The 24,330-nt window shown below is 45.2% G+C and overlaps 2 protein-coding genes across 5 annotated transcripts in view; both read right to left on the minus strand.

Moving 5' to 3' along the window:
- The window catches only part of ABCA9 (ATP-binding cassette, sub-family A (ABC1), member 9), a 54,946-nt gene extending 39,489 nt beyond the window's left edge, over positions 1–15,457 (minus strand). For 2 of the 3 annotated variants that reach the window (XM_010856074.1, XM_010856072.1), the window contains exons 1-10: positions 15,148–15,456; positions 10,038–10,139; positions 7,987–8,194; positions 6,711–6,875; positions 6,043–6,146; positions 5,235–5,461; positions 3,416–3,557; positions 2,988–3,173; positions 1,333–1,480; positions 740–908 (exon numbers count right to left, since the gene is read on the minus strand). In XM_010856074.1, the coding sequence (XP_010854376.1) occupies positions 740–908; positions 1,333–1,480; positions 2,988–3,173; positions 3,416–3,557; positions 5,235–5,461; positions 6,043–6,146; positions 6,711–6,875; positions 7,987–8,194; positions 10,038–10,139; positions 15,148–15,186 (1,490 nt within the window). In that variant the 5' untranslated portion in view covers positions 15,187–15,456. Of the gene's footprint in view, positions 1–739; positions 909–1,332; positions 1,481–2,987; positions 3,174–3,415; positions 3,558–5,234; positions 5,462–6,042; positions 6,147–6,710; positions 6,876–7,986; positions 8,195–10,037; positions 10,140–11,340; positions 11,436–15,147 lie in introns of all 3 variants that reach the window. The other variant, XM_010856073.1, reaches the window with a different exon arrangement.
- Positions 15,458–20,165: 4,708 nt separating this feature from the next.
- ABCA6 (ATP-binding cassette, sub-family A (ABC1), member 6) overlaps positions 20,166–24,330 on the minus strand; it is a 68,022-nt gene continuing 63,857 nt past the window's right edge. Inside the window, exons 40-42 of one of the 2 annotated variants that reach the window (XM_010856076.1) lie at positions 22,445–22,524; positions 20,865–20,920; positions 20,166–20,732 (exon numbers count right to left, since the gene is read on the minus strand). In XM_010856076.1, coding sequence (XP_010854378.1) covers positions 20,631–20,732; positions 20,865–20,920; positions 22,445–22,524 — 238 coding nt within the window. In that variant the 3' untranslated portion in view covers positions 20,166–20,630. The remainder of the gene's footprint in view (positions 20,733–20,864; positions 20,921–22,444; positions 22,525–24,330) is intronic. The other variant, XM_010856075.1, reaches the window with a different exon arrangement.

A 24,330-nucleotide genomic window follows, 5' to 3' on the forward strand; every position in this document is an offset into this window, starting at 1 on the left:
AATGGAGGTGGTGAACCAGAATGGTATTGTTTAGGTGTGAGACAAAGGCGACAAAGATGGGCAAATCTTGAGCAGAGATCCGGGGAGTTTCGGTGCTTCTGGTGGTTGGGACATGGAGCCGCCAGGATTGACTGCAGCACACACAGTATCTCAGAGGGAGACACACCTGCCAGAGCGCCCCCGGCTCGGGTTTCCTTCCATCTCCCCTTGTCTGTGTCTCTTGCTGCTTCCTTCTGGGCTTATTAATCAGGAAGCAAAAGACGAGAGATAAAGTGAATTGCAGAGAGAAGGGGGCTCAGAATAACAAAGATGAGGACTGTGTCTGTCGTAAAGGGAAAGGACAGAGAAAAACAACAAGGCAAAAGAAAAGAGAGGTGACGACGAAAACGGAAATACGAAGGCTATCACTTCGCTGATGGACGTCGTCCTGTCGTAAGATTTTAGTAAAAGCAAATGCGGACAAGATGAGAAGACAGTGCTGTTAAGAGTGAGGCTAGCCTTGGGAATTCCCAGGCGGTCCAGTGGTTAGGACTTGGAGCTTTCCCTGCCAAGTTCCCCTGCTCGGTGAGGAACTAAGGTCATGTAAGCTGCGTGGCAGTGTGGCCCCCAAAAATGAGTGTAAGCTTTCACGAGTGTAGCATCCTGGCACTGAGAGGCACTCTGTCCCCCCGACCTTGCCCAATAGAGCTCTGCTCTCGGACCTGCTCTCCATTTCAGCCTCACATGATATTTTCATTACCTGATGGCTTCTTTCCCGTGGAATTCTGCAGACACTGGTTCAAAAGAGTCATCGGATGGAGAATCTGGATCGATGTCATTCTCGAGGGCCGCACGATCAGCCCTTCGGCGTTGGAACCAAGAAGAGGATTTAAGGAAAAACCAGGGAGGCTGCTGACGTCCGTATTCAGCTACATGAACAGGCGGTAAAGAAGCACTGGGTCAGTCACCACCTTGAGCGCTAGAGCGGCCAGCAGACAGTGCAACCCGTCTGGGAGGGCTTAGGGGTTCCTCAGACCCAGCATCAGGAGCTAGCATTCTTTGGCCGGTTCTGAGACAAGCACTAACAGTGTAGTTATCCTGGGTCTATTATCCTTGATCTATAAATCATCCTTAATCTATAAGGGCCTTTTTCTTAAAGAAACCAGCTAAAATGTTATGGTCCAACAAGATCTTAGAAAGCGGTATTAAATGCAGAATACCGCTATGGCTTATTTTAGAAACTTTGGTGGAGGAGGGGGAATGCTTGATAATTTATATCTAATATGTTGTAGACAGTTATTTTAAAGAAATAGAAATGAAATTGTGTTGAATCACAATCATGTTACTACTTACTGGGCAAAATTTTGTCCAAATACAACGTCAATACCAAATAGAGAAGAGCATCAAAAACCAGCATGAAAATAGTAGCTATTATGAGGTACTGGTCATTTGGAGAATCTGAATGGATGTTAGAATTCACGTCGTAGTCCAAATGGATAAGCTGGAAAAAAAAAAAAAAGATACATGTGTGGAATTGAAAAAGGATACCCAGAGCATTAAAAGTTACTATTGTCTTATTTCTGCTAGACATTGGAATTGAAAAGATAAATGAAACATGATTCTGTCTTCATAGAGCGCTAATCTGTTGGAAGATACAGGAAGGAAACCATCTAACCACAAAGCAATTCAGGGAGTGAGTGAAGGTGGTGCTCAGGATTTAGAAGGCCACACTCTGCAACAGGGAAGTCCTCCAGGCAGAGGTGAAAACCAGGAAGCTGATACTGGAGCTGGGCTGCCTGGGGGCTTCATCAGGCTGACTGTGGAGGAGAGGGGGTAGTTCTAGAGGGGGGACGCTATTTGAGACTGAAAGGGAGAGGGCTGAAGTACTTTTGCAGTCAGACAGAAGACAGAAGAATAATTTCTTAGTAGAGGTGTTTGTGACCCCATGGACTGTAGCCCGCCAGGCTCCTCTGTCCATGGAATTTTCCTGGCAAGAATACTAGAGTGGGTTGCCATTTCCTCCTCCAGGGGATCTTCCCTAACCAGGAATCAAACCCATGTCTCTTGTGTCTCCTGCAGTACAGACTGATTCTGTATCACTGTGCCACCTGGGAAGGTTTTTAGATCCCCCCTGGATAACTCACGCAACATACTAAAGGTTAAAATTCCCATTTGCTTTTGTGAAGGTGCAGATTGAAAAGACAGGAAAGGTTTTTCTTTCTCTCTCTCAGCATTACCCGTTTTCTTTTAGATCTGATTAATATAGACTGACACCCCATTGATGGTGTGGTCAGCTTTTACTTTTATAGGGCTGTCCCCCAAAGAACGTTTATTTCATTTAATGCTCAGGAAACGTGACCCTTCATGTTATCAGCAGTATTTGAAAACCAGTAACTCCCTAGAGACATTGTTAAGATTCACTTATTTATGTATTGGTGGCTGTGCCGGGTCTTCATTGCTGTGGCAGGCTTTTTCTAGTCGCGGCAAGAGCAGGGTCTACTCCTCACCGCCGCGCAGGGGCCTCTCACTGCGGTGGCTCCCACGTTGCTGAGCGCTGGCTCTGGAGCACAGGCTCAGCAGTTGCGGTTCCCGGGCTTGGTCACTCTGTGGCATGTGGAAGCTTCCCAGACCAGGGATCGAACCCGTGTCCCCTGCATTGGCAGGCGGATTCTTAACCACTGGACCACCAGCAATATCCTAGAGCACATTTTTGTTTCTTGATTGGCCAGTTCCATACGAGACTGACCTCCTCTCAGAAAATGTAATTCTAGTTACAACATCATAGCTTGTGCTTAGTCCCTTCCCTGGTGGCTCAGACTGTAAAGAATCCACCTGCATTGCAGGAGACCTGACTTTAATCCCTGGGTTGGGAAGATCCCCTGGAGAAGGGAACGGCTCCCCACTCCAGTATTCTGGCCTGGAGAATTCACGGACAGAGGAGCTGGACACGACTGAGCGATTAACACACACAGTGAGTGAAATAGTGAAATAGTCTCATGAACTCTTACCTGGGCCATTCCAGCAGTGAAAGCAAAGGGGCTAAGAAGACATAAGGTCCACTCCAAAGCTGCAGGAAGGCGTCTGTACAAAGCTGTGAATCCCAGGCTCCCCCAGAAGACAGTGAGGAGGAAGACCACCAGCCCCGTAAGGAAGGGTTTTTTCACCAACACGCTCATCAGGAAAGCTAACGTTATCTGAAAGGAGAGGAAGACTCCGGGTGGTCCACAATCCGCTGGGAATCACCAGAGGCATAATAGCAAAGAATTTCATCATGCAGAAGTATATTTCATCATTGCCCCCAACCTCTAGATACTGTCTCATGCAACGACTCAAATATTGCAAACAGAACAGAGAATATGTGAGCAGAATCAGTGAGAAATGACTGCTAGTTTTCTCTGAGCAAGAGTTCAGAGAGAGAGAGAATTCACCAACTCACCAAAGACAGGCCGTAGAGGAGAAAGAGGGTGAAGACCACCGTGAAGCCAGTCAGGATGACGACTGGGGCATATGTCACTATAATAGCCATCAGAGTGGCCGTGATAGAGATGAAGCCAGTGTACATCAAACCCCAGGACAGCCTGGCATAGAAAGAAAGCATCAGTTCAAAGTGCTACTATTCCATCCCTCGATTCATTCATTTTTCAGCAGCCGTCTTGTGAAGCTTGCCATATACCAAGAGCAAAGAGAACACAACATCTTGTAAGTTAGAAAACTTCTCTGCCCCTGAGTTTCATCTTCTACTGGAGAAGGTAGCAATAAAACAAGTTAATGGGTAAAATAGGTGGCTAATTTCAAAATAAGACAAATAACCTGGAGATCAAACCAGTCCATCCTAAAGGTGATTCAACCCTGAATATTCATTGGAAGGACTGATGTTGAAGCTGAAGCTCCAATACTTTGGCCACCTGATGCAAAAAGCCAACTCAGTGGAAAAGACCCTGGTGCTGGGAAAGATTGAGGGCAGGAAGAGAAGGGGGCGACAGAGGATGAGATGGGTGGATGGCATCACTGACTCAAGGGACATGAGTTTGAGCAAACTCTGGGAGAGAGTGGAGGACAGAGGAGCCTGGTGTGTTGCAGTCCATGAGGTCACAGAGAGTCGGACATGACTGAGTGAATGAACAACAACAAAGCTGGATATTGTAACAAGAGTAAATGGGATAGGTTTCCAGTGGAAGGCATTTATGATGATTGATTTGTCAGTTCTGGGCCTCCTCTTTCAGTAATTATATGAACATCATGGAACCAAAACCAAAACAAACAAAACAGACGATGAAGCAGGGATCAGCAAACGTTTCCTCTGAAGAGCCAGACAGTAACTATTTCAGGCTTTTCAGATCATAGTCCCTGCGGCTCCTACGGCACTGCCTTCCTAACACAACGGTTTGGCCATGGCTGTGTTCCACCAAAAATGTATTATTTGTAGATGCTGAAATTTGAATTCATATAGAGATTTGGTGCCATAAAATATTATTGTTTTCATGATTTTTTTTCAAACCTGGGTGAAAGCCATCCCTGGTTTCTGTGGCTGCTGTTCAGCGGCTAAGTTACGACGGACTCTCTGTGACCCCCTGGACGGCAGCACACCAGGCTTCGCTCTGCTTCACCGTCTCCGGGAGTTTGCTCAGATTCACATCCGCTGAGCCGGCAATGCCATCTGACCATCTCATCCTCTGCTGCCCTCTTCTCCTTTTGCCTCCAATCATCCCTCGTTTTGTAAAAACAAACGGACCAGTCAGTTTGCCAGCCCCTGACACAGATGACTAGATATAGACTGAACGTAGACACATTTATACACACAGACATTGGGCATAGATAGATACACGTATTTAGATGGAAATGAAGATAAGTTTTGTTTGTGTTTTTATTTATTTATTTTTTTTGCGATTGATTTCAAAGAATCAGGAAGAAAGCTTCTTTATAAGGGAAAGAATAAACTCTCCCCTTCTGTGAAGCTTGTTTAAGCTTTCTCTGCTGCACTGTACCTATCTGACCCTGAAGATAGTCACTTATCTTGTTTAAACTTCCTTATCCTCTGCTGAAAAAATGATGAGATAATTAAATGCAGTGCTGTATTTTATGCATTTAATGTGGCCACTGGTTTGTAATGGAACCTACAGGCCCATTCATCCATTCCTACGCAAGGCACTACTTTATGACAGCATCAGGTTTAAATATGATACTTTTCGGGTCTAGGGTGTCCGACCAGCTAACTTGTTCTGTGTTGCAGGATGGAGCGTAGCCATGGGGTTTACCAGAAGGCCGACTCTCGAAGTCCCATCATTGTCATCAGTGGCTTCATGAATTGTCTTTCTTGTGCAACACTGACTGATACGTAGTATATGAAGCCAGAAAAAGAAATAACGCAGAAGAAAACGAAAAAATCAGTCAAAACTCCTGCTTGGGCAACAAAAGGTAGCATCTTCATATTTATACCAGTCACTGACATCAGGTTTTCCATCACCGAGTGATTCGTTGTGATCTAAAGAAAGACATCGGTGAGCACAGTGTTAGTGTTAAGCTAATTACAGCCTCATGCATTTGGTCTCAATTATAGAAGTTATGTGCATTCACTCCACGTTTACTCTATATGTATGTCCATCATGATTCGTCCCCTTGTAAATCCTGGAATATACTAGATTTTGTCTCAATTCCTTAGAATATCCTTACTTAGTATCTTCAGTGAATAAAATTCTACACGCATGTGAAGTCACCTCTGAAGTGTCACTTTGGTTAGTAAGTCTTCTCTGATACCTCTCACCAGAGAATCCTCTGCCTGTGGCCTGCCCGGCCTTAACTTCCGTTCCATGACAGAGCCGGGACTCTCACTACAACTATTTATTCATATTTCTCTCCCCCATGATCCAAGATCCCTGGAGAAAAGTGCCTGCGTTCTACTTCTTTCTTAATCCTCAGTGCTCGGCGTAAGGGTTAGTTAGAGTAATTACTCAGCCTGTTGTTCCATATCAAGTGACTAAATTAATTAAATGACAGATTGATTCGATCACCCTCTATGAAAACCAGATTTTCAAAGCAGTTAGTTTCTTTGAACTCAATACTCACTTCTATGATGGCAGCATTAATAGCAGCTTGAAAAGCTACAAAGCCTTTCTCCCAGAACAAAGAACCTTCACAAATGACACTTTCATCCATTATTTGACAATGAGCTTTAGGGGGAAAAAAAGAAAACACCTATTATGATGAGATAGGACAGTCTGGGATACAGGGAAAATCAGAATTTCAAAAGTTCCAAAATACACTCCTGGTCCACAATAATATAATGGATGGTAAGTGTTCTCAGGGGGGTTTACCCAAGAAGAATATACCAGACATGCTTTATCAATGTTCTTAGGACCCGCTCTCAACAACTTTTCATTAAATCTTATCATCCTTTCTCTCCATTAGTTGAGACTGTTTTGTTGAGTTTTGTTCTTCTGTTGCTTGTGCCAATAAAGCACTACTTTTTTAAATGACTGGAAATCACTGAGCAAGAACCTTTTCTCGAGGTTTTATTTAGAGGTAGCATAGGAATGATAGCAATATAATTTCTTAAAAAAATACACTTAAGATCATAGGCTTTATTTAATAAGAATGAATCTCACGTATGTTCAGAAATTAAACTTTATGTTGTATATGTTTGTAGACAGTAGACATCTACCGTCACGTAGGCCTCCTTGTGGCTAATGACAATATAGCAAAAAATAGATTTTTTTTTCCAATAGGAAGGTTACCTGAATGGTCTCTGTGCTCCTTCATCGTGGGGATTCTATGTCCCCACAAAAACTTCAAGTGGTATGAGAAGGCGTCGTTAAAGATGACTCTCACCGCATCTGTAGAATAGTTTAGCTCCAGCTCGCCCATGCTCTGCTCATCAGGCCAGCCCGAGATGGTCCTCCCTGCCGAGTGAGAGGAGGGGACAGCGGCTGAGATCTCTGTGTGGCCCAGAGACAGGACTGTGGCTGCGGTTTGGGGCAGCCTCACTGCCCCAGCCTTGGCCCCTCCGCTCTGCAGGGGCCGCTGCTGCCCTCTGACAGGGTCCCTATTCTCTACTCGGGTCCATCAGAGACCCTACCCTACCCCTGCCATTCTGAGGTCGCAGCCTTGTCACCTAGTTTTGTTGGACACGCTGCCCTTGGTTTTGAGGCAGGAGATGGATGGGCCGCCGCTGGAGCAGTGGAGACAGCCGCTCCAAAGCAGCAGGAGCGAGGAGAAGCAGAGTCCTGTCTGCGTATGAGATAAGAGACCGCAGATCCCTCATTCCTGAGCTCAGGGAGACCCTCCTGACTACACATGCACGGGTAGGCTCCTGGGAGGTCAAAAGGGAGTGGCGTCAGCCTTCCCATAGGCCTCATCGCTAGACTCTGTCTTGGCCAACAGAGGCGGGCACGCGTGGGAGCGCCAGAGACAGACCGACCCCGACTCGGGCTTGTGCGGAGTCGTGTCCGACTCTGTGTGACCTCGTGGACCGAGGCCTCCAGCTCCTCTGTCTGTGCAATTCTCCAGGCAAGAAGACTGGGGTGGGTTGCCATGCCCTCCTCCAGGGAATCTTCCTGACCCAGGGATCTAGCCCGTGCCTCCTGGGCTTCCTGCATTGCAGGCAGATTCTTTAACCACTGAGCCATAGGGGAAGCCGAATACAGACTCAGAACCAGGCAAAGCAAGGTGATGGGCCAGAGGAAACCCAAAAGAAGTATTTGAAGAGATTAAAAAGCCACGCTGTCACCACCTCCCAATCTTCCCAGAGTCTTCTCACAAACATATGTCTGAATGGTCCTGGACTGTCTCATTTTGATAAGGAATACAATGAGGATCACCTTTTTAATATAAAATTTCTTCAATAGAAGACTAGTAAACAGTAAGAAAATCTCCTTGATACTCGAGAGGAATATAAATTAATGTTAATTAAATCTAGATACTTGAACGTTGAACACAGTTTATCAAAGAAATTGCAAATGAATTTGTGTATTTTGCAAATAAGGAAATTACCATGAACTGCCTAAAACATACCTTTTATGAAAGGGGCAGAAGCCAACTTGTTCATTATCTCCTGGGTGGTCTTGGATTCAGGAGCAAATGCAATAATGTAATCAGAATCATTAAAATTATCTACCCGTCCCAAGTTCACAGCGGGCAGTTGAGGGAAGTCATTAACTTGGTGTAAATTAGAGGAAAACAGATGAGCAAACAGTACTAGGAGACAGGAGAAGAGCCATTCCTGCAGAGCAGGGGGAGAAAAAGGAAGCAAGTCAGCAGTTGTTCTACCACGGCCTGATCAGAGACAAACGAGTTAAAAACTCATAATTCTGTTGGGTTGCTTGGGCATTGTTTTTCCCTCTCTTCCAGTTTTTAAGTGTTTAAGTGTTTCGACTTTCTTTTGTCCTTTAATCTGTGTATTTTGAAATATGCACACCATCCCTCAAGACAGAGTTGTAGTGTCAATTCCAATTATAACTAATAATTTAAGTTTATTTACTTGAATGCAAGTGTTAGAGGCTGGATTGCTTCATGAATGGTCATGTTGACCCCTGAGTGAGAATGATAAAGAAATGTTCATTGGCATGAAATAGACAATCCGCCTCCATAATCAGGAATGAAGTGGTATATTTATTTTCTGCTGCCCAAATGCAAAAGAAGATAGCTCCAAAACATTGCTTCATGAAAAGAATTTTAAAAGCCTTTGTCATCATGATGGCGTTCTAGAATTGGAAATGTACTCCAAAACACTGCTTCCCGAAAAGACTTTTAAAAGCCTTTGTCATTGTGATAGCATTCTGGAATTGGAAATGTACCAGAATTGCAAATGCATTTGAAATCTGATAAGAACACAATTTATTGTTCAGTTATAGGGATCAAATCCAGGTCTTCTGCATTGCAAGTGGACTCTTTATTGTCTGAGCTACAAGCTGCTGCTGCTGCTGCTGCTAAATCGCTTCAGTTCTGTCTGACTGTTCGACCCCATAGACGGCAGCCCACCAGGCTCCCCCATCCCTGGGATTCTCCAGGCAAGAACACTGGAGTGGGTTGCCCTTGTGTTCTCCATGAGCTACAAGGGAAGCCCATAATTCTAACACATGGCCTTTAAAAAAGGTATATATCTTATTCACCAGATGATCATCCTTTAACTCTTATGTTGGTTTGTTTTTACACCTGTATCTGTTTAGATAAATAAATTCACAGATATAATCCTTATACTAAAAGAGATAAAAAGACGTAAAACATCTCTATAGCGTAGACTCCAGCTTTTATACGTACATTATCCTTCCTGCACACAGGGATCTTTGTGTACTTTAATCACTGCAAATTCACGCGCTCCGTGCATATTGGTTGGAAGAACACGTGCGCACTCGCAATGTTCAGAAAGTGAACTGTTAATACATCCTCTCTTGAAATATGGGTATTTTACAAGTGACTTTAAATTAGATTTTTCCGAATTTATTAAAGTTCCTACATGAATAGCATGCGATCATCCTTATGAAGCTTACTACAAGCAAGAGTTCAAATGCCATTTTCCTTTCCTCTTTGTTTTTCTGCTCATGGTTTCTTTCGAATCGACATCATCTCTGTCCATAGTACAATGGTGCAAGTGCTACAGTTTGTTCTTGGAGGTTTTATTTTTTTTGTTTTAATTTTGTATTACTTTTTGGATTAAGTTCTAATTACTTTCTGGATTAAGTAAATTTCTTTCACTTTCCTGCTGAATTTTTGTACTTATTCCTTTATGAGATTCAAATGAATTCAGATGTAATTGGTACCTCAGTAGGATAAATATTCAGGCTTTATTTTTATGGGAGTTTATTTTCATAACTTTATTTTTCATGGAGTTTCTGAGTATAAATTCTTTACAAAATTCTTCCAATAAGATGTGTCATAATGACATATTTGAAAGGAATCTCACTTGAAATAATAGCAAAACTCCGAATTTGAAAAAAAAAAAATCCAGCCTGCTAATTAGAAATAGAATGTCTATGAAAGAGTAAAGAAAACAGATAGAGTGTTTGTACCCAAAAAAGTACTCTGTCCTCTTTTAAATATGAGATGACATAGACTCTGAACCGTACCGACAAGGTCTCTCTTTTCATCCTCCATTTCTTAAGAAAATTCTTGCCAAGAAGCGCCCTCGTTTGCTGGCCCACGCTGAAGTGCCTCTTGCTCATCCTGACCTGTTTATTTTAAAAGGAGAAAGTAAAGGGAGAAAATGTGAGGGTTGGACATAGAAAACATCGAGCAACGCAGCCAGAGAGAAGCGTCACAGCAGCTGCTCCCAGTTGCTCGAGGAGCAAAGGGAGCCAGGAGAGCTGAAGATCGCGAAGGGATGACGCCGCTCAGGGTGAGACGGAAGAAGACTCCCAACAAGTGTGCGCACGCGTGCTGCACGTTGACTCCTCATTAGACTGAGAAAATTAGAGAATGCAATAGAGCCAAGTGTTCAGTTCTTTAACAGGGATAAAGGAACGTTACTGCCAGCGGGAGAAGACCACACAGCCGTTCCATCGACTCATCACCAGCTCATTGCTGCTTAGCAACATCCCGCTGTCAGTACTGCTCCTGGTGTGTATGCCAAGGAGATTCCCACACGTGTGCACGCGGGGACCTGTACCAGGATGCCCTTCATAATGTAGAGTATCGGGGTGCAATGTCATCAAGTTGGAATGGATACAGTTCATAGCGTACCAGGTAGGATTCAGAGGCGGTAAATCAGTACCCACTGATCCACGAGGAGAGATTTTAAAACACAGTGCCAATTTAAAAACTGGAAAAGAAGGTTGAAAGTGATACCGCTACGTCATTTATATTAATTAACGCATGCATGCTCAGTTGCTCCGTCCTATCTGACTCCTTTGCGCCCCCATGGACTATACCTCGCCAGGCTCCTCTGTCCTTGGGATTTCCCAGGAATACTGGAGTCAGTCGTCATTCCCTTCTTTAGGGGATCTTCCCGACCCAGAGACTGAACCTGCGTCTCCTACATTGGCAGGCGGGTTCTTTACCAATGAGCCACCTGGGAAGTCCGTATTAAGTAATACTGCGTGCAGTAGAGAACATCCAGGACAATGAAAAGGTGACCAACAGCCATCCCACATATATAACCAGCACCTACAACTCAACCCCCCCAAAAACAAACAACCCTATTAAAAGTGGGCAGAAGAGCTGAAGAGACATTTTTCCAATGAGGAGAGGCAGAGGCCCAAGAAAAGACGCTCAGTATCATATTGGTAATCATCGGGGAAAGGCAAGCCCAAACTGCAATGAGATATCACCTCACCATGGTCAGAATGCCGGTATCAGAAACACCACAAATTACAAATGTTGGTGGGGGTGTGGAGAAAAGGGAGCCCTTGAACACTGCGCACGGGAACGTACCTGGCTGCGGCCAATGAGAGAGCCATGCTAAGGTTTCTTGCGAAACTAAAAACAGCACTACCACATGGCTGAGCAGTGCCACTCCGGGCATATATCTGAAAATAACAAAAACACCGATTTGAAAAGATGCACGCACCCCAATGTTCGGGCTTCCGCTGTGGCTCAGCTGGTAAGGAATCCGCTTGTAATGTGGGAGTCCTGGGTTGGGAAGATCCCCTGGAGAAGGGAAAGGCTACCCGCTCCAGGATTCCTGCCTGGAGAATTCCACCCACTGCATAGTCCAGGGGGTCGCAGAGCCGGACACGACTGGACGACTTTCACTGTCCCTTCCCGGGTGTTGACAGCAGCATTATTTACAGTCACCAGGGTGTGGAAGCAGCCCAGTGTCCACCAACAGAGACTGGCTAAAGAGGATGGAATATTACTCAGTTATGAAAAATGAAGTTTTTCCATTTGCAACAACATGGATGGACTTGGAGAGCGTTACGCTAAGTGAGATAGGCGGACAGAGGGAGACACATGCTGTGTGACGTCACATGCGTGTGGGATCTAAAAAGTATTACAAACTAGTGAATAAAACAGAAAAGACAGACTCTCACATACAGAGAACAAACTAGTGGTTGCCAGTGGGGAGAAAGGGGAGGGAGACACAGGGGGTGGGTAGGGGAAAGGGTGTCATGGGAGTGTATGGTTCACGTGTCTGAAACTTTTGAAAACTGTAAAGTACCTGATGCAAAGAGCTGCTGCTGCTGCTGCTGCTGCGGCGGCGCGTCAGTCGTGTCCGACTCTGTGTGACCCCGTAGACGGCAGCCCACCAGGCTCCTCTGTCCCTGGGATTCTCCAGGCAAGAACACTGGAGTGGGTTGCCATTTCCTTCTCCAATGCATGAAAGTGAAAAGTGAAAGTGAAGTCGCTCAGTCGTCTGACTCTTCGAGGCCCCATGGACTGTAGCCCACCAGGCTCCTCCATCCATGGGATTTCCCAGGCAAGAGTACTGGAGTGGGGTGCCATTGCCTTCTCCGGATGCAAAGAGCTAACTCACTGGAAAAGACCCTGAAGCTGGGAAAAACTGAGGGCGGGAGGAGAAGGGGACGACAGACGATGAGATGGTTGGATGGCATCACCGACTCAACGGACATGAGTTTGAGCAAGCTCCGGGAGATGGTGAAGGACAGGGAGGCCTGGCGTGCTGCAGTCCATGGGATCACAAGAGTCAGACATGACTGAGCGGCTGAACAACAACAACCATTGAATTTAAAGAATCTTTCATTCACTTAGAAAAGGGGTGGGAGTGGAGGTAGCACGTGAAACAGGAGTTTTAAACTCAGGAAAATAAATGATCAAAACAGCCAGGAGCTTTGTTTGAACCAATCATTCAATCACTCAGCTGAAACAGTGAGCGAGTGGAAGTAGTTTGAATATAAGAGATTGGGAAGGAAATAATACTAACTACATTTAATGATGTTATTTTTATGTTCCAGGTAGCGCCAAGTGTTTTATTAAAATTAGTTCAACCCTTCCAATAAATCTTTGGGATATTATTCTCCCCATTCCACAGATGAGGAAACTGAGGCACAAACATAGGTCCACAGGCCAGGGATTTACCCCAGGTTGCCAAGTTCTGGAGACCTCGCTACGAAGCAATGCGCCTGGGGCACTGGAGGGTAAAGGCAGCAGCCTGTCGTAAGGTTGGCAGCCAACTGACTTCAAATCAGGGAGATAAGCTTGGGTCATCAGGGCAGACCCAGCGTCACCACAAGGGTCCTTAGACGTGCAAAAGGGAGGCAGAAGAGGAGGTCAGAGTGAAGCGATGCGGTGAGTGTCCTCAGTCACTCTGTCGTGTCCGACTCTTTGCAAACCCATAGACTGTAGCCCACCAGGCTCCTCTGTCAATGGAATTTTCCAGGCTAGAATACTGCAGTGGATTGCCATTTCTTCCTCCAGGGGATCTTCCCCACCCAGGGATCGAACACCCATCTCTTGCGTCTCCTGCATTGGCAGGCAGATTCTTTACCACTGCGCCAGCTGGGATATCCCTAAAGTGCTGTTTCAAGGACTCAATCTGTTGTTTGCTTCTGAGATGGAGAAAGAAGGGCGTGAGCCAGGGACACAGATGCGTCTAGAAGCCAAGAAAGATAAGAAAACAGAATTCTCTCCTACATCCTCCACAAAGGAACACAGCCTTGCCAATGCCTTGATTTTGGTCCAGTGACACCCAGGTCCCACTTCCTACCTCCCGAGCTGTGCAGTGATACATCTCTCTGTGTGTTAAGCCATTAAGTGTGTGGCCATTTGTTTATAGCAGCGATAAAAAAACTAACCCCAGGAGCAGAAGAGGAGTCTGAGAACATGGAGTCAGGGAGTAAGACGGAAGAGATCCTAAAGTCGGTCGGTCTAGAACGAGGGCCTCGGGACACACAGAGAAGGTGACTGGGGATTCCGTCTGGGCTGTACCTTGTTGGGGGGACACAAGAGGGCATGGATTCAGGTTTAGAACCTGTCCAGGAAGGAAGGAAGGATTTAGAAGCTATGTGGATGAGTTCCTGATTATAACGTCAGCATCAGAGCAGACTGTGACTAAAACCAAACCGAAATATTTCCAGGGCTTCTCTGGTGCCCCGGTCATTACGAACCTGCTTTGCAATGCAAGGGACACTGGTTCACACCCTGGTCTGGGAAGATCCCGCTTGTGCAGAGCCACTGAGCCTGTGGGTCTGAGCCTGTGTCTAGAGCCTGCAAGCTGCAAACACTGAAGCCCGAGGGCCCTGGAGCCCGTGATCGACGCCAGCAGACGCCAGCAGACAGCAGGGTGATGAGAAGCCCCCGGCTGCAGCTCGATAGAAGCCTGCACGGCAATAAGGACCCGGTGCACCAGGAAAAACAAAAAGGAAAAAATATACACGGATATGAAACATTCCTGGTTAGGAAACCAGCAGTGCCGTAGACTGGGGTGTCTGGAAGGGTTAACACTGGGGCCTCCTCTACTTTCTTGCTGTGGATGAAAGCGTGTGCTGGAGAACATTTTAAAGAATGATGAACATGATCTAGTCGTGACTGTGGCGTTTTTAACTGTTAAGGCTGATTTTTTTTTTTCCCCACGGCATGTCCTGGTCAGAAATAAAAATACTATTTACTGTAGTTACACAAAACATCTATTTAGCTTAAATTGCTCTGAGTAGGAGCCTGTGTGATCTAATAATAACTTGGCTATAAAAGCCAGTCATTTCCTATTCAGACAGAATTCCCAGTATTCAGAGAATAAACATGTTACACAACAAATTTCACAAAAATTTAGAATGATAAACAAGGTCGATGAAAATATAACCTTCAGGTTTCTTGATGAAGCCATTTAAATCATTTAAATACTCAGAACCTTAGGTCTCTGGTTAAAAAAAACTAATACTCAGAAAATCATGTATCCCCCCAATGCATATAAAGCCTCTGGCAGCAAAATTGAAAATGAACAAAAAAGAATAAGTAATTCTTACAGTTTGAGAAATATAGCTCATCCTTGTAAAGAGGCAACATTAAGTCTCATTCCTTTCAGCTTATCCAATAGTCTCTTAGACAAAACATGCTATTTGTCCAAACGTGCTTTAGTCATAGGGTAAAAATTTAAATAAATATTGGTTCTCCAAGTGGTTATTTACAATACAATATGAAATACTCAGATAATTTGAAAAATCAAAATGACTTGCTAACAACATCCTGCATCTCACAATTTTCATCCAAGTGTTTGGCATTCCCTGTTTGAAGTCACACGTTATATTTTCATTTGCAAAACCACATTTTCAGAGGTTAACTTACTCTCAGGAAAGCTGGAGCAAGACTCCAGAAACAGTTCATCCACGGGTCTCCGCAGGTCCTGGAGAACAATTCACATTCCTTTTGGGTCACTACTACATCACGCTTTTAATTTCATGTTTATTGTGAATAGTTCCGTGTAGAATGGTTTCTGAAAAGGACTATGGTCTTAATTCAGCCAGACTGCCAAAACTCTGCTGACATCACGTGGCGACTTCTTTACAGTTTCCTGTTTCTTTGTCTCCCCGCCAGCTCCTCAGCAGGGAGTTCGTGGCTGCAGATGGCTGGCTGGACCCAGCGAGCGTCAGTACTATCAAATCAAAGAGAAGCTAGTCTTTTCCAATTCGCTTTTCCACGCAAGGCCCTCATGGGAGAGCTGACTCCCAACACAGTCTTTTAAAGAAACATAAGTAAACAAACAGTTCGGAACAGAGCAGAGACAAGTAAAAAAGAAAAAAAAAAATGACATGGAGAAGGGAACGGCACCCCACTCCAGTATTTTTGGGAGAATCCCATGGACAGAGAAGCCTGGCAGGCTACTGTCCATGGGGTCGCAAAGAGCTGGGCACGACTGAGCAGCTCACACACACACACACACACTGTGCTGAGCCCGGGGGATGCCTGTGAGAAGCACTCATGTACCCATTCGAGAAAAAAAAAAAAAGACAAATACAGAAACGGGCCAGAAAGCAACTCAAAAGTCTCCACTGAAATTTAGTTCTTAAAATCTGGATATAGAAGTATGGCGATGAAGAATGTAATTTTTTAAGGGAACAAAATGAACTGAATTTTCATCTTCATCTGAGTTGTGTTGCATGCAAGCTACCTGCGGCATCTTTCTTGCAGTGGGGAATACGAGAGTCCTTAGAGCAACGTCACCTAAAAGCACCTGCCCTCCCAAGAGCTACGAGCTTCTTGTTTCTGCAAAAGTGCCGGAAGGCAGACTTTCTCTGTAAAGCGGCTTTACTTTCTCTGTAAGCAGCCGGTGGTTTTTAGGACATCTTGTTTTTCATATTATCGAAGAAACATTTTTAACAGGTAAGAGCTGCCGTTCTATCTTTTTTTGAGCATTTCAGGTAAATCAAAGATGAGGCAATTCTAAAAAAAAAGTGAGAAAGTTGCTCATGAAATTACATGAAATTGTAATTTCATGAAAGTATAATTCATGGAGAAGAAAGGTGAGTAGGGGCCAGCGTGTCTCTGCTCGCTGTGTGGGTCTGTTGCGTTCCCCTGTGCTGTAACTGCTTCCTGAAAACACCCGTGAGGGTATATGCTGTGCGGGCAATTCTCAAACCAAGTAGGCTCATCCGTTTCCTACGGGCTGTGATAATCACATGAGATCTTCCTCATTTACCTCCCATTCTCTCATATTTATTCTCTTGCGAATTGTATGAGTCCAGAAATGACTAGGCTAGCAAAATAGAGGCAGATTGAACTCACTAATGCCTACGACTGTCAAACAAAGACAGGCTCTGATTGTTGCTGTACGGCTGCTGTCTTCTGCAGAAGATACAAAAGTATCAGACTTAAGAACACCTTCCAGAGAATATAATGTGGACATTTTGTTTTCAGATGAACTTCGTATCTAGGAGAGAGATTATGTCTTCTGACCCCAGTTGGCTTCTGGACTGGATTCTTTTCTTTCAACACGCTGGCCTCTTCTTTGACCATGTGGTAATCTTTATAGTGTCGTAACACAGCAAGCACACCCTCATTAATCCTCTTTTTTAACATTTTCTTGGTCAAGTCATGTCTACACTCTTCTAAATAAGCTTTGGTTTCCGCTTCCCAATTAAAAAACAACTGTCCTGTTGGGATTTCAAAAGTGGAATAGCACTAATTTTGTAGTGTAATGTCCTTATGAAGCAATCACATATGGTATTTATTATGTGCAAGGCACAGTGAAATATTGCCACACTGAATAAACATAAGAATCTCACGAGGTGGGCATTATCATGCATGTGCCTGCTCAGTTGTGTCTGACTCTTTTGAGACGCTTTGGATTGTAACCCACCAGGCTCCTCTGTCTGTGGGATTCTCCAGGCAAGAACACTGAAGTGGTTGCCATGCTCTCCTCCAGGGGATCTTCCTGACCCAGGGATGGAACCCAGGGCTGTGTCTCCTGCACTGGCGGGCAGATTCTTCACCTCTGAGCCAACTGGATGTCAGGATCAGCCCAACAATGAACCGACCCGAGGGAGCGGTGGCGCAGAAGAATTAAGGAAAAGAAGACTCAGAAATACAGTGGGAGTCGGAGGGCTGATGCCACTCGAAGGCAAAACCCAGATCCTGATCCGCACGTGTCTTTTATTGTTAACTTCTACTTCCTTGTTCGTGCTCTAGAGATATCTGTTCTTTACAATCTCAGATCGGGGATAAAGACATACAATGCACAGTCCTCAATGCCAAACCTTTAGGCCTTTCAGGACTGTTTAGCTTTTTGGCTAGTGATGCCCTTTCTCAGCAACTCTCTCAAGGCTCTGGTTACGGGAACAGTCACTGATGGTTTTCCATCAGTCACATCAGTACTTCAACATCTTGTTTTCAAGATGTCTTTCCACAACGTACTTTTTACTGCTCCCAGCCCTTCGCCTGGGGCTGATGAGAAAGTCATTCTTATTTTTCAAAGAAGCCCCGTTATTTATAGCACAGGGCTATGCATAGCTTATCCCCTTCACTGGAAAGTCCAATCACTCCTATTTCACAGATGAGTAAAGTGAGTCCCTGAGCTTAAATAACTTGCACAAAATCGAACAGCTGGCGAGCAACAGAACCTGGGTTAAACCCCGCCTTCAGCCTGGGAGCTCAGATGACAAGTGCCGTGTCATGAGCCCTCCGTATGTCTCTCTTCCCTCCGCGAGTCTCAGGGAGGTGCATGCGTTTTATGGTTCTCCTTGACTTTGCCTCCTGTGTTTTGCAGCAGTATTCTCCAGGGCTGGACGTCAGATGCTGTCTTTTGCATGGAGCTAACGCCTCCTCCTGGATACTCTCCTGGCGATTTGTGCAGAGTACCTGGGGCCGTGGGACTTGTGTGCAGCCCTCAAAACCGCGCCAGGTCAAAGTGTAAGGACCTGATCTGCCAAGAGAGCACGCAGCAGCCCAGAGCCTGACAGAAAGAGGTGGGGACGCTGCTCTTTTCCAGAGTCTTCCCTGCTCTGGCCCTTCACCTTTCCTGACCTAGCTGCACTGCCTACATTTGGGTTTTGGTAGATACTCTCCCAAAATTTCCTTGTTTCTTAAAAATATAATATTTTGCTTGGTCCTGCTTTATGAACTTTTTTTTTGTCTTGCCACACCCTTTGTATGACATATTACCATCTTCCAATCTTATTTGTGGTCCCATTTCTTGGGCATCTTTTAGCCTCTCTCCGTGATCTGCCCGGGCTTCCCAGGTGGCTCAGAGGTAAAGACCCTGCCTGCCAATTCAAGAAACACAAGAGACGCAGGTGAATCCCCTCGGTTGGGACAATTCCCTGGAGAAAGGAATGGCTACCCACTCCAGTATTCTTGCCTAGACAATCCCATGGACAGAGGAGCTTGGCGGGCTACCGTCCATGGAGTAGCAAGAGTCAGACACGACTTAGTGACTAAACAACATGATCTGCCTCTGGGATGTCTCATGGAGGAGAATAATTTTATTTTTCTTTCACCTCTTCTGCAAATCTTTTACTTTCCACAAGGAATGTATGTCGTAGGATCAGCAGTCTGCCTCACCCAGCTGTTTGATGGGACAGTGTCTAAATTAAGCTTGCCTGTGGTTTTCCACTTCCCCACTCCTACACAGATTGTTTTCCCTCTGTTCCTCTCCTTGCTCTTGTTTTGTCTTCATCTGGAAAGTTCTGAGTGAGAACCTCCCGGTATGTTGTTCTACTGGTGCTCACCTTTTAACGTTGGCCAATGTATCTAAGCCTACGCTCTTTGGGAGATGTTAACACTCAGCGTCTCCACCCGTCTTCCCTCCACGGCCTGAGCTGGACAACGTGCTCCCTTCCTGCCCCTGAGGACGTCCTTCAGCACATTTGACCTTGAAACCTTAGCCCTGCTTCTTACGGGCTGTGCAGTGCTGGCAAGTGATTTTCTCTGGAAACTTCACTTTTCTCACCTGTAAGTGTCAGAGAACACAACAGCATCCAATGGGGTCATACAGAATTTTTAAATTTAGGGTTTGTTGGGCAGGGTAGTAAAGGAGGAATATGTGATCACTTATGTGTGGAATCTAAAAAATAAATGACTGAGTAAAACAAATCAGAAACAGACTCACAGATATAGAGAGCAAACTATCGGTCACCAGCGGGGTGAGGGGAGTAGGGAAGGAAGAGGGGTCAAGAGCACAAGCCACTGTGTGAACAAGTGAGCTGCGAGGACACACTACACAGCCCAGGGAAGGGCCACGCTTTGCAATAACTTTAAAGGAACTATAATCTGTAAAAATTTTGAATCACTACATTATATACGTGACACTAATATTATACATCAGCTATAAGGAAGTAAAAGTCGCTCAGTTGTGTCCTACTCTTTGCGACCCCATGAACTATACAGTCCATGGAATTCTCCAGGCCAGAATACTGGAGTGGGTAGCCTTTCCCTTCTCCAGGGGATCTTCCCAACCCAGGGATCGAACCCAGGCCTCCTGCATTGCAGGCGGATTCGTTACCAGCTAAGCTACAAGGGAAGCCCAAGAACACTGGAGTGGGTAGCTTTTCCCTATTCCAGATCTTCCCGACCCAGGAATTGAAAGGGGTCTCCTGCATTGAAGGCAAATTTTTTTTTACCAACTGAGCTATCAGAGAAGCCCCATGTATCAACTATACTTCCATTAAAAAAAAGTCAAAGAACTTGTATCTGTTTTTAAGCTCTAGGAAATTTTCAGCTAATACATGGGTCAAATATGGCCTGCCTTCTAGTCAATTTTTTTTACTGGAAGTTTACTAGGTCTTTGAGATATATTTTCCCTGTCTTACCTTTTGCCTAACTACCATCTTGAAATTGGAAGCAATCTGTTTCACACCACACATAAACCACCTTTCCACTACACAATTTTAAATTTATTTTATTTTTCGTTTATAAAATCTGTGTCTTTGTTATTCATTTTATCGAAGTATAGTTGCTTTACAATGTTGTGAGAGTCTCCATGGTACAGCAAAGAGAGTTAGTTATACATATACATACAACTCCTCTTTTTTGGATTTCCTTCCCATTTAGGTCACCACAGAGCCCTGAGTACCGGTTCCCTGTGCTATTCAGCAGGCTCCCCTGTCCGTGGGATTCTCCAGGCAAGAACACTGGGGTGGGTTGCCGTGCCCTCCTCCAGGAGATCTTCCTGACCCAGGGATTGAATCCGCGTCTCTTGTGTCTCTTGCATTGGCAGGTGAGTTCTTTACCACTAGCACCAACTGGGAAGTTGTTTTAAAATTATATATACTGCTAATTGTTACATATGACATGAGCTTAAATAATATCAACAGAGAATGATCAAGCTGGAGGCTTCAAGGGCCCTCTGAATGGCAGAGGAGTTTCCACCTCATGGTTGTATTAACCTCTTCATCGACATTTCCCAGCTCCTGCTCCTTAGAAAGTTCTAAGAACACCTGAATGGGAGGCAAAGAAGAAGGAAAAACAATAAGCAAGCTGTTGATTGGCCTCAAAAGAAACAGGCAATATACACGGGACTTTTGCGTGAAATTTACAGGAAGGACGCCAGACCACACGGGACGACTCACCTTTCCCAAGGTGCACTGAGAGAGGCTGTATTCTTCCAGGTTAAAGTTACGTTTCACTGAAAGAAAAAATAGACTGGTAGTAGATGTTTACAATTTATTTATTACCAACCATCTAAGTCATCTAAAATAAAAGTGCCAGTAATGAGTATAAATGGAACACAGAACGGAATGAACAAATGTTTGGTGGAAGAATGAAGTGAGAAGTCACAGTATCGGTATAAACGCATATTAAACTCATCTTGACATTAGAATTTCCTCACGTTACTTACTGATAATATGGTTTATTACTGGGTTGGCCACAAAGTTCTTTCATAACATCTTATGGAAAAACTCAAACAAACTTCATAGCCAACCTATTAGTACGTGTATCTTGGGGAGACAGCTAAGTTCCTTGAGGGACTGAGGAACTCAGCGATACATTCTTACACAGAGGAAGGTTGCAATTCCATCTCATTCCCTTTAAAAAGATCTCAAAGTCCTGCATCACTGTGCTACAGCCAGTTCCTCTCCAGGCCCGTCTCTCTACTGGGCCTCCCCACCAGAAAATCTGCGTGAGACCGGCCATCAGATGCACTCCACACATACTCACGGGTGCACGGTTCACCGTTTACACACTCAGGATCCTCTATGCATGAGCCACCCCTGGGTGCCAGGGACGGAGCAGGAGAGATCAGGCAAAGCCTAAACCTCTGCCTTCATGCCGTCTGCGTTCTAAAGAAGCACTTACACGTGTAATAAAGTTAACAGTAGCTCCTCTGGAGAAAAGATACATCTAGCAAGTAAGAGATGTTTCCAGGATGGTTTTAAGGAAGGTCACAGTAATAAGGTGATAATTGAGCATAAACCTAAGAGAAGTGAGGAACAGCCTGGACATTTAAGAAGCAGAATTCCGGGAAGAAGGATCAGAGTGTGCAGCCCTGTGCAGGGGCAGGCGGCTGTGTCTGGTGTGTTAGAAAGAGCAAGAAGGCAAGCCGGAGAGCTCTTCCGTCTCAGACATGAGGAGCCGGGCACTGTTCTAGGCTCTTCCAGATGAGGTTACTCAGTCCTCTAAGTAATCCTGCCAAGTGGCCACTGACACCACCTTTCACTTAGAGACGAGCCATCTAGACACACAGGGGTTATGTAGCTTTACCAACGTCTCCTAGCTTGCAGCTTGTTCTAAAAATAGAACTACTCTGTGATCTAGAAATCCCACTCCTGGATATACAGCTAAAGAAAATGAAAACACCAATTCAAGAAGGTTCACATACTCCAATGTTCAAAAATAGCGTTGTCTACAATAGCTAACATTTGGAAGCCAACTAAGTGCCCATCTACAGACAAATGGATAAAGAACGTGTGCTGTGTATATATATATCTCACATAAAGTAAAAACTACAAGGATGTACTGTACAGCACAGGGAATACAGCCAGCATTTTATACTAATTTTAAATGGAGTATAATCTACAAAAACTTTGAACCACTACCTTGTATGCCTGAAACAAACAGTGTAAATCAGCTGTACATCAATTGAAAAATGAACATAATTAAGGTAAGAACTAATTCTTCAAAGGTTTTATTTAAAAATGGCCACGCTTACCTGTCTCTAACTTGTGAAAGGCCTGAGAGAGGGGCTGAACGTCCTGCACAGGCAGCCTGTAAGCCGAGGATGAGGAGTACCTGGAGACAGAGACACGGTCACACTTCATCTTGAGTTTCAAGGGGGAAAAAGACCATCAAAATAAATGCTGATGTTAAAAGTTAGTAAATATATTTTATTATTTTAAAAAATTTATTAACAGATAAAATGAATACAAACTAACATTTGGCTTCAATATGAAACAATAAGATAAATTTCAATAGATATTTCTTGCAGTGGCTTTGTTGGCTGGCAGTTGGAGATAATTCTCCTGGAAATGATCCAGTCTAATCACATTTATGCTCTAATTATTCAGCCATCTGACGCAAAGAGCTGACTCATTGGAAAAGACCCTGATGCTGGGAAAGACGGAGGGCAGGACAAGAGGGCGACAGAGGATGAGATGGTTGGATGGCATCACCGACTCGATGGACACGAATTTGAGCAAGCTCCAGGAAATACTGAAGGACAGGGGAGTCTGGCTTGCTGCAGCCCACGGGGTTTCAAAGAGTCAGACACCGTTTAGCAACTGAGCAACACAACATTCAGTTTAGTTTATTCAAACCTATTTCTCATGGAACATAGGCATTCTGAATGAATCCCTCTGATGAGTTTGAATAATTTAGAACTAATCCCAACATTTCATCCCTGTAACCAGAAAGCGAAGGCAAGAGACATGGTTGAGAGTGAGGGTCATAATAGTGAGGGATTGAGACGGCTTTACACTTAAAAAAAAAAGCACAACTTGAGAGTTGTGAGTTGTTTGATTTGGGGCAGAATGAGGACTGTAGCCTGAGAGACAGCGCCTGAGATCGCTGAGACATTGCTCCCAAGAGGCCGCGAGGCAGGGCCAGTATGGAGGTGATTCTGGTGGAGGGGGGTATGTGTAATCGGGCACGTGTTTCTTTGCCGAGGATTCTGCTGGTCTCGTGACAGTTGCTACTGACCATGAGGAGCCATCGTCGCCATGAAGGAGGTTGGTGCTTTTCTAGATGTGGGGAGGTGCAAGAGTTGGGCTCGTAAAATGGGCTCCTGAGAACATCTAACCATCTGAGGCCAGGAGCTGTTTCCCAGGGGCACAGACGCCTCATGCCTGCCCTCCCCCCGGAACGCTCTCAGGGGCGTTGGAGGTCCGCAGCTGCAGCAGCAATCCTTGTAGAGGGAGGCAGCCCGATGGCTTGTGCCAACCTGCAGTTGACCCACCTTGAAGGACAGAAAAGTGCTGGGGCTGATTTCTGCCCCGGTCCCCTTGTCCCACCTCTGCTGAGACCTCAGTCCCCACGCATGGCTCGTTCTCGACAGATTGTGAAGCCCCCGGCTGCCCCGAAGCCGCTCAGACCCTGGTCTCCACCCAGCTTGGCTCTCCTGCCTCTCCATCTACATCAAAGCCGTGGCTTGAGGGTCTGGGAATGGGACTGAGTCCGTGTCCCTGCACCCAGCTAGATAATTCTGTTACTTTGTACTGGGTGTTACACCTGCTTCTTCCATGGCTTCTCCCCACAAGGAATTTCAAATTCAGCTCCTGCTCCAGCTCCCTGCCCTCCCCTTAAAAAACCACACCCCTCTGCCTCTATGCTCACAGACACACTCCCTTCCGTTCTTCATTGTGAGGCAGGAAAACCCCACTAAAGGCACACGCTTTGATGGTCCCAATTGCTGTTTCCGATGGGGCTGGTTCACTCTAAACACTTGCATCTTTAAAATGGTAAATATTTACAGGGAAGCCTGGGGAAGGTGTCCCGGGCTGGCTGTGCTTCTGTGCAGATTCAGGTCATCAGAACTTCCTCTCCGGTTTTTCCAAGTCCCGCTCCAGACCTGGGGATACCGGCCTGGGGGGACACATCTTC

The sequence above is a fragment of the Bison bison genome, unplaced genomic scaffold (genome assembly GCF_000754665.1).
Source record: "Bison bison bison isolate TAMUID 2011002044 unplaced genomic scaffold, Bison_UMD1.0 scf7180017864371, whole genome shotgun sequence".
Taxonomy (NCBI): Eukaryota; Metazoa; Chordata; class Mammalia; order Artiodactyla; family Bovidae; genus Bison; species Bison bison.